The 18,360-nt window shown below is 49.5% G+C and overlaps 1 protein-coding gene across 2 annotated transcripts in view; it reads right to left on the reverse strand.

Moving 5' to 3' along the window:
• Window positions 1-18,360, reverse strand: part of PTPN14 (protein tyrosine phosphatase non-receptor type 14) — a 163,618-nt gene that overhangs the window by 89,549 nt on the left and 55,709 nt on the right. The window contains exons 1-2 of one of the 2 annotated variants that reach the window (XM_036272479.1): window positions 17,034-17,087; window positions 6,149-6,474 (exon numbers count right to left, since the gene is read on the reverse strand). In XM_036272479.1, coding sequence (XP_036128372.1) covers window positions 6,149-6,322 — 174 coding nt within the window. In that variant the 5' untranslated portion in view covers window positions 6,323-6,474; window positions 17,034-17,087. Of the gene's footprint in view, window positions 1-6,148; window positions 6,475-17,033; window positions 17,088-18,360 lie in introns of those variants that run through there. The other variant, XM_036272478.1, reaches the window with a different exon arrangement.

An 18,360-nucleotide genomic window follows, 5' to 3' on the forward strand; every position in this document is an offset into this window, starting at 1 on the left:
TTTAATTTTCTAGTAGCTACACTGAAAAATACCAACATGTAAAATTAGTTTTAATAACTTTTTGAAATTATATACTCAAAATATGCTTTCAACATGTAACTAATCATAAAAATGATCAGTGAACTATTTTAACTTTTTTCTCCACACGAGGTTTTCAAAATCTGACGTGTACTTTACCCCTAGTGCACATCTCGGTTCACATGAGCACACTTCAAGCGCTCAGCAGCCACGTGTGGCCCGTGGCCATCCCAGTGGACAGCACGATCTTAATGAACAGCCAGTACTTGAAAGTTTCTGGCTCAATGTGAGATCCCAGCTTGGAATCAAGAAAACCATCCACAGACGGAGCAAGCAAGAGACGAATGAAAGGAGGAGAGCCCTCCCTGAGAGCGTGGAGCAGGTCCAGGCAGTGCACGTGGTGTCCAGCAGAGGAGACCACCATACTGAAACTTAACCACCCTGGGCCGAGCACCATCAATACTCTGGCCACTCTGCAAAAACAAACTCATTCAATCCCCCAACAACTCGCGGAGGTTGCTGCTTTCCCCATCTCCGTTTACAGGGGAAAAAACGGAGGCGCCCGGTAGCTCAGCAGCAGCCCAAGATGCCACAGCAGTGGCGGAGCAGGGATTCAAACGCAGGCAGTGTGACCCAAGCTCACCTCCCTAGCCACTACTCTGCTGCTTCTTCACGTATTTATTTTTAAAACATGAGAATCGCCCTGGCTGGTCTGGCTCAGTGGTAGAGCATCAGCCCGCAGACCAGTGAGTCTCGGGTTCGATTCCAGCCAAGGGCATGTACCTCGGTTGCGGTTCGTCCCTGGTCCCGGATGGGGTCATGCAGGAGGCAGCCAGTCAATGTGTCCCTCTCACATCCATGTTTATCTCTCTCCCTGAAGATAAATAGAAAAATATCCTCAGGTGAGGATTAAAAAATAAATAAATGAAATATGAGAATCAATCATAAGGCCACATTGTTGTAACTATTTCTCTCTAAACCTAGGTCACTGATTTTTCAAACGGTGTTGAGGGGGAGGAAGGACACAAGAAAATGGAATTCTAGACAGCCATCCCTTCTGCCAACAGAACAGTTCCGTTTTATACATCAAAGTTCCGCCGAAGATTTCATTTGGGGGAAAGGGTTGAAAGCCATTGATCCAGATATGTTGTAACTATATTATGAGGATTCTAATTTTCTGAGCCTTTATATCTCTTAAATCTCTTCCTTTAATAAAGTTCCTGGCCAGAAACTCATACCTTTTTTTTTTTTTCCTGAACTTAAAACAATTAAAAAAATTTTTTTCCCCTAAGGAATGCGTTTTATTTCCTCTTGCCAGGATTAGTGTGATGTCCACCTGACGAGCGTCGCTGTCCCTCCTGTCCCCGTCCCCCCATTGCTTTTCTGCTACGTGGTTCTTTCCCCAAAACGCAAGGTGATCGGGTCAGGCTCCACCTTGAAACTTCTGGAGGGCTTTCCATCTCGCAGCAGGTTTAGTCCCCACCCAGTTCAGTGAGTAGCTAACAGAAAACTAAAAGAACCGTGAAACACGCAGTTCAACACATTTGTTGTTTAATCTACAGAACTTACAGAGGTGTTTCCCAAAGCATTTACCACGGCCCTTCTTCCACTACACATCCCTGGGAATGAGAATGGTGCAGTCAGCCCGCCTGGGCTGGAACCGGTGAAAACACACAGGTCCCCCTGCACTGTGGTCCCTCGTCGGTTTAACAGGGATAGCAGAGAACTAAATGAGTTGACACATGGAAGGTTCTAGCATGACAGGTAGCACATTAAAAGGTGGCGATTATTTTAATTACTTTTGTGACACATTTTGGAAACAATCTTCTACAGGATCCAGCTAAAATTCCCTATCTAGATACATTAGAACTTTCAAAAGCAAACTCCCTCTGTCCTTCCACACTCCTGCCCTCCCACCATGACCCCTCCACACACACACACACACACACGCACCCACACACACGCGCGCACACACAGGTGCAAACTGAACTCTGCCCTTCCCTGAAAACTCCACACGCCTTCCTGTTTCTGCACCTCGGCACAGGTTGTTCCCTCTGCTTTGTTGCTTGTTTGTCCTACTCTCTAAACGCTAGGGTTTCTGGGAGCAGGGGCCCAATTATATCCAGGTTCCCTGGGTGTGACTGTATTTACTGACCCTAGAACCAGGCCCAGGCCTTCTTGGTGCCATTTGAAATGGTATCACAGAGTGCACTCAAAGCCAGATGTGACCCTCAAAAAGCTTACCATATGGACACGTCCTTAAACATTTGTCAAAACCCACAGGGTGTACACCACCGAGAGAGAACCCTACTAGGCCCTGGCCAGGTAGCGCAGTTGGTTAGGGCATCATCCCCAGTACACCAAGGTTCCGGGTTCGATCCCCAGTCAGGGCACATACAAGAATCAACCAATAAGTGCATAAATAAGTGGAACAACAAATCAATATTTCTGTTTCTCTCTCTCTCCCTCCCTTGCTCTCTCAATAAATTAAAAAATTTTTAAAAAAGAGTGAATCCTAATGTAAACTGTGGACTTTGGGGAACAATGATGTATTGATGTGGATTCATCAATTGCCACACACGTTCTCCCGTGTTCTGGATGTTGACCGTGGAGGAGGGTATGAGAGGGGTGGGGCAGGAGGTACATGAACCGTTTTCCACTCAACTTTGCTGTAAACTTAAAACTGCTATAAAAAATAGCCCTGGCCGGTTTGGCTCAGCTGTTAGAGCGTCCGCCTGCGGTCCGGAGAGGCCCGGGTTCGGTTCCCGCTAAGGGCATGTACCTCAGTTGCAGTTTGTCCCCGGCCTTGGTTGGTCGTGCAGGTGGCAGCCACTCGATGTGTCCCTTTCACATCGATGTTTCCCTCTCTCTCTCTTCCTCTCTCTCCCTCCCACTCTGTCTGTACAAAAAATGGAAAAATGTCCTCGGATGAGGATTAAAAAAAAAATAATAATAATAAAATAAAATAAAATCATCTAATAAAACTAAGTGGTAAAACACACATTGTAATTGACGTAGATCAAAAATGAAATCAAAATTATTTACCTTTCCTAATAGAAAGCTATTAGAAAGTTGAGGATACACCTAAACCACAGGACGCTTCCCATGGCAAAGCCACACATCCACCGTAATCTGGTTCCTAAGCCTTCATCCAGACCAAGCCTTTGGTTGTATCTTAGATGGATTTCCACTTTCTCCTCAAAAGCGCCATCCGCTCTGTTTGGAAACTGACCCTACACAAAGTCAAGTGAGCGGAGCGGACCCTGTGCTCATCCTCCTTCAGCTTCGGGGTGCAACGCGCTCCTCCCCACGGTGAGGGTACACGAAAGAACAGTGTTAGACTGCTCCAGCTCAGGGTTGTCGCACGAAAGGCCACCCCGCCGATGCCATCCATCACAGAGCAAAAGCACACAATTTGAAAAGAAAGTGATTCGCTCTGATGTGCATGTACCCGTCCGGGGCAGGTCAGAATAAAGCCAGCTTACACTGAGCCTCACCTGAGCATTAGCTCAGTCACCAGCCACACACACCTGACAGCAAAATGCGGACTTCACCACTTTATCCTTTGTGACAACACGGTGGAGGGATAATCCGGGGCTGACCTTTGCCCTCTCCCTGCCAGAGACAATAGTCTGCTAAGAGTAATTACTACCATACGCATCTCCAGACACGCCCCCCCTTGCACCTTACCCTGTAGCTCTACCTGGTGATTTGCAGAGGTGGCTTTTCAGTCCCCAAGAATGTGCCGGCTTTTTCACATCCTTGGATCTGCAAGAATCCAGTTCCCCACGCCCAGGGCGACCTCGCCTTCTTTTCCACCTGCTGAACTCCTGTGCCCTTCAGGCCCTGTTCAGAGAGAAGGCTCTCATCCTTCACGGAGGCTTCCTCTCCCCTGCCAGGCACGGTGCTCGGAGGGGCAGGCACAGCTCTGGGGGGGGCACGGCCGCCCCTGCACTGTCTCAGCGCGATCACATCCCATCTTAACTGCCCGTTTAAGTGCTGGGCTCCCCTACTCAGCTGTGTGTGTCTTCCCGGCAAAACTGCACCTTATTTACCCTCAGTTCAGCAAGTCCCAAGACAGTGCCTGACATGCAGCGGTTGCTCATTTTCTTCGATGAAAAAGACTCTCAAACTGAACAGTTACATATCATTAAAGACAGCACTCCGTGTTTGCCCTACTATATCTCTTTTCATCTTTATATCAGCTCTACAAGGTAAGTGAAGTGAGTATCACTGTACCCGTTTTACAGGTGAGAAAACTGAGGCCCAGGAGAGCAGTGCCATTTCCAAGGTTACCCAACTGAAAAGCCACCACCTGTAACTTGAACTCAAGTCCAAGACTCCAAAGGCTGCGCTTGTGACCACTCGGCCACAGGCCTGTGCCTCCCAAGGCCTGTGAAGAATACTTAATTACTCTAATGTGACTTACTGGAAGACTCGAAAGCAAAGCACTGCATCTATTGTTAAATGATCTATAACAAAAATTTTTCCAAGAATTTAGACCAGTCTCCTGCTCAACCAACCCACAGTATTAAGGTTCTTCTTTTATAACCATGTACATACCTAAGTTTACTTATTTATTTATTTTGTTAATCCTCAACCGAGGATACTTTTTCCATTGGTTTTTAGAGAGAGTGGAAGGAAAGGGGGAGGAGAGGGGAAGGGAGGGAGGGGGGGAGAGAGAGAGCGCGCGCGAAACATCGATGTGAGAGAGACACATCGATTGGCTGCCTCTCGCACACACCCCAACTGGGGACAGGAACGGAACCTGGAAATGCAACCCAAGTATGTGCCCTTGACCGGGAATCAAACCTGCGACCCTTAGGTGTGCAGGCTGATGCTCTAACCCCTGAGCCACACAAGTCAGGGCCATCCCTACGTTTAAATATGTATATACCCAAATGCATTACTAATAAGAAAAAAGGGCCAGCCATCAACCAGCAAGGTCAGAACACGTGATCCCAGGGTGTCAGCTACAGAGCTACACACATCTGCAGGGCAGGGCAGGCTCCCACACGGGAAGTTCAACTTCGAAGGAAGAGCTGACCTCTGAAACCAAAGTATAAACACGCAGCCTGGCAGGAGACAGAAGTGTTCAGGCAGAACAGTCTCCCGGAGGAGAAGAGTCGGCCCATAGAAGAAGCCAACAGGAGAAGACCTTCTGTGACCCCAGTTCCTCTCTGCACCTGGAGAGAAGGTGGATGGTGAGGGGTGAGAGAGGGGATCAAACACCATCAATCAATCACTTCCAACAGACAGCATCCCTCTTCTCCATCACCCCGAGCTTTTGGACAGTGATGTCACAAGCCCCAGGACAATGACAGTTTTTTCAGTCCTCGGTAAGGCTTGAATCCCACGGGGCTACAGCACTGGCGACCATTCAACCCTATCACCTTACCCACTAGCTGGTAAGACACATGGCTCTCAAGACACAAATGCCTGTGTGGTTACTCACCACGTCTCTCCTCCGGAATGTCTGCGAGACTGAAGAAAGCAGGCCTGCATGTCAGAAAGGACCCGCTGCCCTGAGGAACACTCCCTGCCACGGCGCAATGGCACGGCCATCTTCCTGGTCAACCCCGGGACTGCGCAAAGCCCGAGGAAGTCGCACCAAGGACACCAGGAAAATGAGGGACAGGAAGTCTTACAAGGAACAAAACCCCCATTTCCCAAGCTCCCACGGGAAGCCTCACTGCTCACACTCACTAAATGCTTACTCTCTTTTTCTTCCCTTTGAAGAGGAAAATATAGAAACAAACGGGCAAAAACTCCAAGCAGCTGCACCCATCCGTAGGCGGGCGTTCTCCCCTGGACGCGCAGCCGGATGCCACCGCCCCAGCTGCCCACGCGACAGAGACAGAGAAGACTGTGGCGAGGACAGTCTCTCGTTTCCGACGCCCCCGGAACCTCCTTGCCCGCGGGAACAGAAGGGAGGCCGTCACCCCTCGAGAGGCCTAGGTGGTGTCTTGGCTTCCCTCCACTGACGGGGGTGAGCTCGAGCCCATGCTAAGTGTAACAGGATTCTGCTAAACACAAGGGTGCGGCTGAACGGCATGGCAGGTGCCGAGAGACAGGGGGCCGGTCCCTCGGGTGAGCTGCCGCCCGCGCACCCGCCACACACCCCCCTTACCTCCCGCAGCTCCAGCCTCTGGGCCACGGCCTCCAGGCACTCCTGCCCTGTGCTTTCCACCGACAGGGTGCACTCGATGACATTGCTGTCCAGCAGGCGGATCCGCGTGACAAAGCAGTTCTTGCTCAAGACGTTGTAGCGCCGTGTCCGGCGGAGCTTCAGGCCGAAAGGCATGGCTCTGTGGCCCTGGGACGCTGCCCTCCTGTCCTGGTGCCCACGCCCCTGAGACGGCCTTAGCAGTGTCGGGACCCGGCGATGGCGCGACCAGCCGTGCTCCTCCAGACGCGGGGAAAGGTGCCCATGCCCGGCGTGGTCCTCTGCGGTCGCTGCAAGCAGACAAGCAGCGAGGTCATTAGCGGGCGGGAAGTTGTAGGTGATACGGCACATATTCTACACTCTGCAACCTCCCCCCCAAGATAACAAGATAAACCCCCGATTCCAGAGCCTCCAAAGCACCTGGGAGAGCCCTGCACTGCATACTCTCTCGCAAGGGTGACACGATAAAGCCCGTGTTAGGGCTGAAGAAACGGATTCAGAGAGATTGCAAGAACTCATCCAAGTCCTGGCCCAGTGGCTGGGTTGGAGCGTCGTCCCGTACACCAAAAGGACCCGGTTCAACTCCCGGTCAGGGCACACACCTAGGTTTCAAGTTCAATCCTCAGTCAGGTTCTTACGGGAGGCAACCGATGGATGTTTCTCTCTCCTCCCCACCCCCGCTTCCTCCCTCTCTCGAATCAATAAACATATCCTCAGGTGAGAATAAATAAATACGTAGAACTCACCCAAGAAGGCAGACTGCATGACAAAGAATTCAAACCAATGTCTATGCAACTTCAACACACATGCTTTTTTCACTGTACAATTCTGTCTGCTCCATAAAGCAATCGGAGTGAAGTCTGAAGACCGTTTTCTAACTTCTAAGTATAGATTATCTTATTTCAACCCTACGAACAAGCCTGTGGCGTAGATTTTATGATCCCCGTTTCACAGAGGGAAGAGTGAGGTTCGTTGGTTTAAATGATACACTGACCCTGAAATTAAAATCTTTGTACACTGCCTCTTTACTTTCAGTAGCATGAGTTCCCTTTATTTTGATCTCAATATTTTATCACTTATTTTCTTGTCTACTTTATTAGAATGGATAACAGAATAGGAAGGAAATACACATTGAGCACAGTCGGCAACTTCCTACTTTTAAAAAGATTTTTAAATATGTGAATTCTTTAAAGTGCTTAAAATGCTAGCTCCTTGTCCTTTTTTACCAAATATGTGGACAGTTTGATGTGGGGAACCACCCTACCATCACTTTGTTCTTTTATAAAATGCTTTTTTTCCCCCATTTTTTGTTCAGATGGAGTGGGAGGGAGAGAGAGGAAGAGAGAGAGAGAAACATTGACGTGAAAGGGACACATTGAGTGGCTGCCACCCGCACAACCCATCCAGGTCTGGGGACAAACTGCAACCGAGGTACATTCCCCTAGCGGGATCAGAACCCGGGTCTCTCTGGACCGCAGGCCGACGCTCTAACCGCTCTAACCGCTGAGCCAAACCGGCCAGGGTTTATAAAATGCTTTAATGCAAAAGCCCTGTCACCAAATTACAGATAATTTAACTTACTAATAACAAGATTTTCTGACACCCCGGTGGGCCACCAAATGCCGGTGATGACACTGTCGCCATGGAGAGCAAAACATAAGACAGCCAAGTGGCTTCATCACCCCACCCTGAGCCAGCAAGGCTCTCGCAGGAGGCTCCTGTCTCCCAAAGCAGCCAGAAACGCCAGACAGCCTCTCCATTCAACCTCCCGCTGTCCATCAAGCTACCATCTCCTGTGCCTGTGGTCGCTCTTACCTTGATTCCCCAAGCCAGGCAGGTTCAGCCGGTCTTCCAACCCTGCACCCACAGACTCACCTCTGAGGCCCCTGACCCTTGCATGGACAGGTATGACTCACTACTTGCAGGAATTCTTGAATTCATAAATAAAAGAGCTTCAACCTTTAGCAACCACTCAGTGTCAGTACCCCAGTGCTCACGAAGGTTCAGGCCACAACCCTACAACACAGCAAAACACACTCCCCACACTCCCTGGGCCTTTGATGCCTGCCTCCGGCACATTCCTTAGCATGACAGGTATATGCTTTATGATGGCTTAAAATACACATGCTAGTAGAGACGTTGACTTGGTAAAATATATTAACATTTCTAAATCACTTTGTGTTGGCAGACTATCGTGTTTACCTCCAAGGTAGGCCAACCTGATGATCTCCTGATATCTACAGAAAGGACGATGGAGGGACCCACCCAAAAATGACAAAGAGAGAGCCAGAATTCAAACACAGAGCCCCTAAGAGTTTACTGCTCACACATTCCCACAACTTGTTGAAACACAGGGCACACAGAACACCAAGATTCAATCCCTACATCAGCTCAGAAGCCTCACACAGAGGAAAATATTTGCTCTGTGGGCACAAGCCACATAGCTAATCCTGGGCCAAGCACTTTACAGTTGGGTGTGTCTCATCTTAAACACTGATGAAAGAATGTGGCTGGCTTGGTACACATTTATCCCAGCCACTGTTAAAAACAACCCTCACTACCTATTCCGTGGGACGCCGGCCATATCGCACGGTTAGTGAGATAAACATTAAGCTGCACGGCTGTGGGTATAGAGACCCCCAGTTCTTATAATACACAAAGAAAAAACAGCACACAGAGATGAGAAAGAAGGTAAGTTCACCAAAGTGATGAACTGTTATCTCAGAGCTACATCATGGGGACATTAAATACAACCCTCGCTTGATAGTTTATAGATTTCTAAACTGTTCTAACATTTTACAGCTGCCTTATCTTGTGTTTGCAAATAAAGACTCAAGTACATCGGCTACTGAAAATGGTATATCAGGAATATCTGACAGCCTGACTAGAGAACTCCCACAAAATCTCTGGCTAAGTAAAGTTTTTAAAAACATTTTAAATCTTCAATTGGCAAGAAACTTCCCTGGTCAGGTAGCAACACAAAGGTTGGGAGAAAACTGGTCTGGTCCTTCTCAAGGTCAGTGTCATGAAATAAAAATCAAACAGGTGGGATTAGAAGGCAGCTGATCACACACAGAGTAAAAGAAATTTATTTAGGAGTTAGAAAAACAAAATTCAATGTGTGACTCTCTAATCAAGGTTTGAAAAAGAAAAAATTTTTTTAACATGTGGACAATTAGAGAAATTTGAAATAGAGAATAGAAATTAGGTATTAATGTCTTATTGTTAAATTTCCTCCATTTTTTGGTAGTGGGATTGTGGTCATGTCGGAGAATGGGTTTAAGGAGGTGCCAATGGACATGTTTAGGGGTGAACATGGCACGATGCCCATAACTAACTAACAAATGGCTAAAGCAAACACACAAAGGCAGAGTTGAAAAAGTATGACAAAAACATTAACAGCTGTTGAAATCTAGGGGGTGGGCGTACAGGTGTTTTTAGCACTATTCTTCTAGCTTTTCTGTCGACCTAAAAATATTCACAACCAAAAGGATTAAAAAATTTAAAATTAAAAAAACAAAAGGCAACCCTCAATGCAGGTACTGAACAGACTCCAGCCACACCTGCTCCTGGGGCTCCGTTTGTGTTACCGCCTCTGGATTTCAATGGGCTCCTCGGACCCCCCCACCGGCGATCTCTGCTGAACTCCCACAGTTGTCCCTGCTTATTTCAATGTACCTGACTTTCGCTGGGAGGATCAGCACATTCGACTCTCAAGCCCTGCAGAGCCAGCAGCACAATTCCTCCGCCGGGAACGCACACCATTTACCTAAATTGAAAGCTTGCGGCATCGACACCCACAGCTCCTGCGCAGAGAGCTGTGCTCTGGAAGGGACTTCCAGGCCCTCATTTACGACATTCCTCACCTTCAAGAAGGCCGTGCCAAAATTACCCCAGGTAAACAATCTATGTGACACTGACCTGTAACGACAGGGTGAGAGAAGATGATCTCCCGTCCCTCTCGCTTTAACGTTTTAAGAATCCAGGAATGACCTGCCACGTTTAAGCTCCTGAAGAATCCACAGCACAGTCCCTTATCCACCTCTGAACTGTCCGGGGAGGACTAAGGTTCTGCCTTAAACAGAAGGCAGCTCCCTGCTGTATTGTAGGCCCAATTCCTCTGCTTTGTCCTTGAAAGACAGACAGACCGACAGACAAGGATTTCGATATCCCACCATATAACAGAATTGACGTGAAGTCTACCCGCAAGTCCCGTTAAACAGCCTGGCTCCTTCTGACTTTCCCATGTGTTTTGCTGGGGCCTCATCCTACTTACCACATGAACATTGTAAAACCTAGAGCTAGCCGGGTCAGAGTGCTCAGTTGGTTGAGCATCACCCTGAGCACCAAAAGGCTGCCAGTTCCGATCCTGGTCAGGGCACATATCGAGGCTGTGGGTTCAATCCTGGGTTGGGGCATATACAGAAGGCAACCGATCGATGTTTCTCTCTCTCTCTCCCTCCATACGCCCACCCCCAAGCATGTCCTCAAGTGAGGATTAAAAATAAATAAAATAAAACCTAGAACTAAATGCCATATTCTCACAGAAAGGTCACATGTTCATGACACTGTAGATTTTCATGATGAAAATGGCTTGTCAAAAGAGATCAAATTAGGCAGTCATCATTCTATTCACTACAAGGTGTTTCTTAACGTGGAAAGCTCTTTTAAAAATAAAGAGTCACTTAAAATATAGAATTTTTATTTATCTGCTCTTCAAAGACACATCTAGTAAATAATAATGAGCTGCAGCTGTTGCTGATGCCCACAAAGCTACAAGTCTTTTCTCTACTACAGATGGTAAACGAACAGTACTGACTCAGGATTCTTTCAAGGCAGTAATTTATTCCAATTTCAAAAAATAATCTATTCAGCCCTGGCCAGTTTGGCTCAGCGGTTGAGTGTTGGCCTGCGGACCAGCGAGTCCTGGGTTCAGTTCCCGCTAGGGGCACGTATCACCAAAAATAATAATAATAATAATAATCTATTCATTCCCCTTTTCTTAGGGGCATCTTAGAAAGAAAAGTAGCATCAGTAAGAGAGTTCAACGTGCGCCCTTTAGTGACAAGTGTAACAAGGAACAAGAAGCAAAGGCAAAAAAAATGAAAGTGCCACAAATACTGAGAAGCCTCAAGCTGCAGGGTCTTTGTGTCAGTAAAGCAAAGGGAAGTGGATGTCCAGCCCTGCCTCACTGGGGAAAGACACTTCACGGGAGGAGGCTGAGCTGATGGCTTCTAAGACCGAGTTCACTCTTACGGAAAAGAACACAGGCAACCCTTTAGGCAAGAACTGGCACTAACCAGAGAAGCCTGGGGTGAATGCTAAGTCATTTATCCTCTCCCAGCCTCGGTTTACCCATCTATAAAGATAACACCTAGCGCACCTGTTTGTGAGCAGTAAATGAGAAGATGTTCTCCGGGGTCCTCAGTAGGTGCGGGCACAGGCCCTTCCTCATCCCCCTCACTGTAAGCCAGTGATTCAAGGGAGAAGCAAAGCAGATGTGAAAAGAAGGCTTTGAGAACCCTACCGGCTACTGTGGAGAAAGTGTTTTAAAGAAAAGAGGAAGGCAAAGCCAAGAATACAAAGTTTAACACGGAGCTATGTGAAGTTATGAAAACTCCCTGGGGAAAGAGACCAAGTATAAAAAGGAACCATGCGCCCTGGCCAGCGAGGCTCAGTGGTTGGGCACCTTCCCATGCACCGAAAGGTCACCGGTTTGATTCCCGCTCAGGGAACGTGCCCTGGTTCTGGGCTCAATCGCCAATAGGGGGCGTGCAGGAGGCAGTCAATTGATATTTCGCGCTCACATAGATGTTTCTCTCTCTCCCTTTCCCTTCTACTTGCTCTTTTAAAATCTTCAAAATAAAAAAATAAATAAAATGAACCATGCATTCTCCCAGCACCGCCACCTTGTAATCACCAACTCTGACACCTGGAGCAGGAAGGAGCCCGTCACTGAACGCAAGGTCCTACAAGCCCATCGGGAGTGGGTCGGAGCACCAGCCTCCTTCTCTCGGTCAATACCGTGTGTGTAGTGTCTGACATCAGCAAGGGGCTCTTTCTTGGTAGCGGGAAATCGGTTCCAAAGTGCCTTTGGTCTTATAACCCGTGTGGCTGTGTCTCTCCAGCTGATGACACCAGCTTCCCTCGCCCTGGAGAAACCCCCGCATGTGTCTTAGCTAGCTCCCCACTTGGGGTCCTGAGGGAGAGAGGGGTCACATTCAGCTCTGTGGTCTCCGCTAAACCTAAAGCAGGGCCTGACACATGGCAGGAAGCTAAGTCGATGTTTGCTGTTATGATGAGAGGAAGAATGAACCCTGAATGGGTTGCATTTTGGCTGCCAAGGTAGGGCAGGGCTCCTGGTGACACCTGAGGAATTTGCCTCGGCTCGGTCTGACTTCGGGAGGCTTAAGAGAGGCTTAACCTGTAGAAAACAGGAATGAGAGGTTATTCAGCTCACTGGTGCTCTTTAGGGAGACAAAAAACTGAACCGATGCCCTGGCCGGTTTGGCTCAGCAGTTAGAGCGTCAGCCTACAGACCAGAGTCCTGGGTGTGATTCCGGTCAAGGGCATGTACCTCGGTTGCAGCTCATCCCTGGTTGGGCCTTGAAGGAGGCAATCAGTCGATGTGTCTCTAATGTCAATGTTTGTTTCTCTCTCTCCCTCCCTCCCCACTCTATCTGATGATAAATAGAAAAAATACCCTCAGGTGAGGATTAAAAAACAACAGCAACTGAACTGAGGTTTTTAAAAGAATGTTCCCACCACCCAAATGTCCCTTTCCTAGACCTTCATGTGTCTGATTCTGGGGGTGGTCTCAAAGGCCAGAGAGAGGCCACATCCCACGGGGGTTCTCTGCAAAAACTACAATGGAACGACCGATGTGACAAAGAATGTTCTAGTGTGCCCATGGCTGCCGAAAGCAATCTGTGGGGTATTTGCTCTGTCAACACCACGCTGGTGAAGGCCTTTTGCAGTACTGGCTACAGGGGGACAGACCCCCAGGAAAGCTCGGCCGCTTCTAACACCCCTTCCGAACCAGTCCATCTGCTTCCTAAACGCTCCCGTACAGACGCTTCACCTGTAACTCTCAGCTGTGGGTTTCCAGCCTCATACTCTTTCCTTCCCTAAACAGATGGCCGAGAAACCTGCTGAGTCAAAAACACAAGGCAAAGACAGCTTTCTCGGAATACAGAAAAAGTCGGTTGGCTGATCTAATAAATCTTTGAATACGATGGTAAGAAGTGGAGGGATCTTTTATAATATCACCCAAATACGGTCTAATCCTCTTTACTGAGTCACTTGTAACTTCTTCAGGGAAATGAAAGCAAAATTAAAATCCAAATCTTGCATGTGGTCATCACGCATTCTTTTGATTTCCCGTGCTGTGCTACGAATACCTGCCCTTTCCCCCCCAAAAGTTCTAAAATCGCTAACAGAAGCTCACTGCTGTTCAGTCACGTTTTCTATTTACCAACAGACTCTGGAATTTTTCCAGCATCCCGTATTTTTACAACTCCCAAGCACACCTCACAGAACTATGCAGACCTCGTCTGGGTGTGAGAAAGGAAAACAATGCAACTAGTCCATCCTGTGTAGGAACCTGCGCCCGGCACAGCTCAGTTCTGGAAAACACTGTCGTTTTTCCAAGAAGAATTTTAAAGACGGATGGGGTAGAAAGGGATGGGGAAGAGAGGGGTAGTAGAAATGTCTTCTCTGATTTCCCCCTTCAAGAGCAGAAAGGTTTTGTTTGGTGAAAATCAGACTCTTGGTTTCTTCTATAAATTCTGTTGCTATGGAATACCCAAATTATATCCACAGATCATATTATTTTTAGCCAAAGGAAAATTGTCGTGCAAGGTTTAAAATGTAAGTCCCTAGGTTTCAGCTGCTAAGTAACCACAACAAAAGCAGAAGGGTCCCATTTGTTAATTCCTTCATCGCTCGCCTCCTGACGCGAACATTCGGTGGTGAGATGGAGAGAAATTAGTCCAAAGACACATTTTCCCACTTGCCTGTGCACTAGCCGAGGCCCTTCGAGACCCTCGTAAGCGACACCTGCAGTTACAGGAAAGATTCCTAAGCTGATCACCATTCAGGTGGCACCTCACCTACGTGCACGGTGGCTCTACAACCACCGCCTCTATGCAGGTCACGGAAAACCGGGAAAGGGCACCAGAACATCCCCTGCGGGGTCCCGTATCCCCAAGTTCTTGAGTCTAACAACACACTTTGCTCAGAAAACAAAAACACCCTCACAGTTGATGTTTACACACAGTTCTTAGCAGATCTCAAGGAGACAAGGTGAAGCCCGCAGACGGGGAAGGGGGGAGTGTAATGAGGCAGGTGACAGGTAAACTAGAAAAATAAGCGTTCCCCAGCATGGCAGGCCGTGTCCAAAACGGCCACGTAGGAAACAGGAACGCTTAGGTACGATGCAGCCTTCTCTGGTTAACAGGGCAGAAGATATATTTTCAAACAGCAGCCCCATGGTGGTTAAAAATAACAACACAAACAGTGGTTCTTGAGCGGTAAAGGTCCTGTTCCCTGGACTCACTTCTACCCCAAGCAGCGGTTCCCATCCTGTATTCCTGCCCCGACACTCAGAAACTCACCGGCTCCACGAAGGAGCAAAGCCGAGACTTTCAGCTGAAGGGGAGCGAGGCTGCAGCAGCAAACTCCCAGAGGACGAGCGGTGTGAACATCCCTACCCCCAGGTAATTGTTTAAAACGGAAATCATGTCCCCACCTCCGCTCTGAGGATGACCGCCTCATCCAGAGAGACAAGATCTTCCCAGAAGGACCTTAAAATAAGGAAACGTTTTCATTTTTGACTTACTAAAACTTCTAAGGCATTCAAAGTACACCCAGAATAATAACGGATAAAATAATGTTGTCTGGGATTTGTTTTTTAAACAACAACGGGGTGGAGGACGTGTGTGGGGTGCAGATGAAGCAAGACTGGCCATGGCACGGCTGTCAGAGGTGGGAGACTGGGGTGCCAGGGGTTAGACTGGTCTTCACAGTTCTGTACATGCTTGAAATTTTCCATATTAAAAAGTTGGATTTTTTTTTTTTTTTTTTTTTTTTTAATCCTCACCAGAGGACATTTTTCCATTTTTTGTACAGACAGAGTGGGAGGGAGAGAGAGGAAGAGAGAGAGAGAAACATCGATGTGAAAGGGACACATCGAGTGGCTGCCACCCACACGACCAACCAGGGCCGGGGACAAACTGCAACCGAGGTACATGCCCCTAGCGGGAACCGAACCCGGGTCTCTCCGGACCGCAGGCGGACGCTCTAACCGCTGAGCCAAACCGGCCAGGGCAAAAAGTTGGATTTTTTTAATAAAGAAGTATTTCTTTTTTATTTATTTTTTATCCTCACCCAAGGACATTTTTTCATCTTTTGTTCATATAGAGTGGGAGGGAGAGAGAGAGACATCGACGTGAAACGGACACATCGAGTGGCTGCCACCCACACGACCCAACCAGGACCGGAACAAACCAAGGTACATGCCCTCAGTGGGAACCGAACCCGGGTCTCTCTGGACCACAGGCTGACGCTCTAACCACTGAGCAACCAGCCAGGGCAAGAAGTATTTTTTTTTTTTTTATCCTCACCCGAGGACATTTTTCCATTTTTTTGTTCAGGTAGAGTGGGAGGGAGAGAGAGGAACAGAGAGAGAGAGAGAGAAACATCGATGTGAAAGGAACACATCGAGTGGCTGCCACCCGCACAACCGACCAGGGCCGGGGACAAACTGCAACCGAGGTACGCGCCCTTAGCGGGAACCGAACCCGGGTCTCTCAGGACCTCAGGCCAACGCTCCAACCGCTGAACCAAACCGGCCAGGGAAAGAAGAAGTATTTCTTAAATGGTAATCTGTCAAGTAACCTGGTAAAAATAGATAACAGTGTCCACACTGCTGCTAAGTTCTAGAAAAAGGGAGGGGCCAGAGTTTTCTGTCCAACTGAACCCCTCTTGTCCTTCCAAAATAAAACTTGTGTTTAATTCGAGCCAACTGACAGTAAAAGGTCTTCCTTTTTAAAAGATGGCAGGCGAGAGTGGAGGTCAAGGGGCGAGCGGGATAAAATGCAAAGGCCAATCAATCAGGCAGGAGATAAGGGACCCGTCCCTGTCCGACTGGCATCGCGTACCCTATCAGAACACCTGGGTCGGGCTCACTTCTCAAATGAGCCTGCTCTGTCTGTTGGTGCCGGGAGTGCTGTCCTGACAGACTCCACCCTTCCTGGAGACCGTGGAGTCTGCAGCCAGCGCTTCCAGTCCTTTTGCTGTGGGTGTGCACCCACTGGGGTGCGTGTCCTGGGGCAGCAGAGCGCATCACAGCCAGGCACCGAAACGGGAGCTGCCCGCAAGTGTCAGACGCTAAGAAGGCAATACTGAGCACCTCCGTTTCTAAAGCCGGTAGGAAGATGGGGACGCCGCTGAGCATGATCTCCAACCGCCCTACTGCCCTCGGGCTATCCCTCATGCCCCCATTTCCCACATGAGGGCACCCAGGCTGGAGAGGGTAAGAACTCACCCAAGATCATACATCATCTGACCCCATGTTCTTCCTCAAGGAATAGTGCGAACAGTATCCAGAAAGGGGGCCTGGAACTACAGCCTGGCGATGTGAGAATAACCATGACCACAGCAGGCGACCGCATTCTGTAGAAGACTGTGAAACGCCACGAGCAGTCTGCCTCTGCTCCACGGTGGACTTCACGTGTGGCAGAGGTGGACCCGCAGGCTGGTGACCCGTTCTCCGCCCTAGGACGTCCTACCCAGAGGGTAGAGCGCGGAATCAGAGGCCTGCCCTCCGCCTGCCCCCCATGCCTCTTACCGCTATGCTTTCCTTCTGGCGCACCGGTCTGTCTGCACAGTCAGATCATCCCAGCACCTCGCACACAACCTCTTCAAAACCAATTTCAGGAGCAGAATCACAAGAGCAGCCGAAGAGGTTTTCCAGCTCGGTCATATGACTCACTCATCAAAACAGAAGAAACTCTCTGCGGCGAACACACCTTTAACTCGCTTCACCCTCCCCCGTGAGGTGCGCCCCGAAGGGACAACCCTGATGGAGAGGGGGTTCTTTGTGAGAGCCTGCTGCAAGTGACCTCCCCAAGCAAAGTCTTCCACACCCCTTTCCCCCGCTTCCTTCCTGCCCAGGCCTGAGTTCCAACTCCCCCCACAGGTCCAGGGCTTTCGGATGAGAGGACTCATCAGTGTCACTTCCTCTCCAAACATAAGCAGCAGCCCAGCACCTCTGCCAATTCCCCAAGCCGGGCCTGCCCGTCCAGGGCTCTGCTTCCCGGGGACAGCACCTGGGTCCCCGGCTTCTCAAGCCCCACCAGCCAGCCTCACCCAGGCGGGGAGTCATTTCCACGCAGAAGCCACTTACAAGCTGTATAAGCGGGGCTCAGAGGCCACCCCACTTTCAGCATGTAGAACACGGGGGTGCTAACAGTTCCCACCACCGGAGCTGTTGGGAGGGTTCCAGGATAGCCGAGTGCTGGCGTACGGCCCGTGAGCTGCAGGCACCGTGTGCGTGCTCACGCCCTAGTACTGCCACAAGCACCGTGTGTGTGCGTGCTCACCGCCCCGGTACTGCCGCAAGCACCGTGTGCGTGCGTGCTCACGCCCTAGTACTGCCGCAAGCAACGTGTGTGTGCGTGCTCACGCCCTAGTACTGCTGCAAGCACCGTGTGCGTGCTCACCGCCCTAGTACTGCCGCAAGCACCGTGTGTGTGCGTGCTCACGCCCTAGTACTGCCGCAAGCAACGTGTGTGTGCGTGCTCACGCCCTAGTACTGCTGCAAGCACCGTGTGCGTGCGTGCTCACGCCCTAGTACTGCCACAAGCAACGTGTGTGTGCGTGCTCACGCCCTAGTACTTGCCCAACCCGTGTGCGTGCCGGCTCACGCCTAGTTACTGCCGCAGCACTTGGTGTTGTGCGTGCTTCACCGATATACTTGCCGCAAGCAACCGTTTGCTTGCATCACCGCCTCGTTACTCTCTGGCCTGCAGCACCGTGTGCGTGCTCACCGCACTAGTACTGCCGCAAGCACCGTGTGTGTGCGTGCTCACCGCCTGGTACTGCCGCAGGCACCGTGTGCGTGCTCATCGCCCCGGTACTGCCGCAGGCACCGTGTGCGTGCTCACCGCCCTGGT

This window comes from Molossus molossus, unplaced genomic scaffold (assembly GCF_014108415.1).
Source record: "Molossus molossus isolate mMolMol1 unplaced genomic scaffold, mMolMol1.p scaffold_m16_p_20, whole genome shotgun sequence".
NCBI classification, from domain to species: Eukaryota; Metazoa; Chordata; class Mammalia; order Chiroptera; family Molossidae; genus Molossus; species Molossus molossus.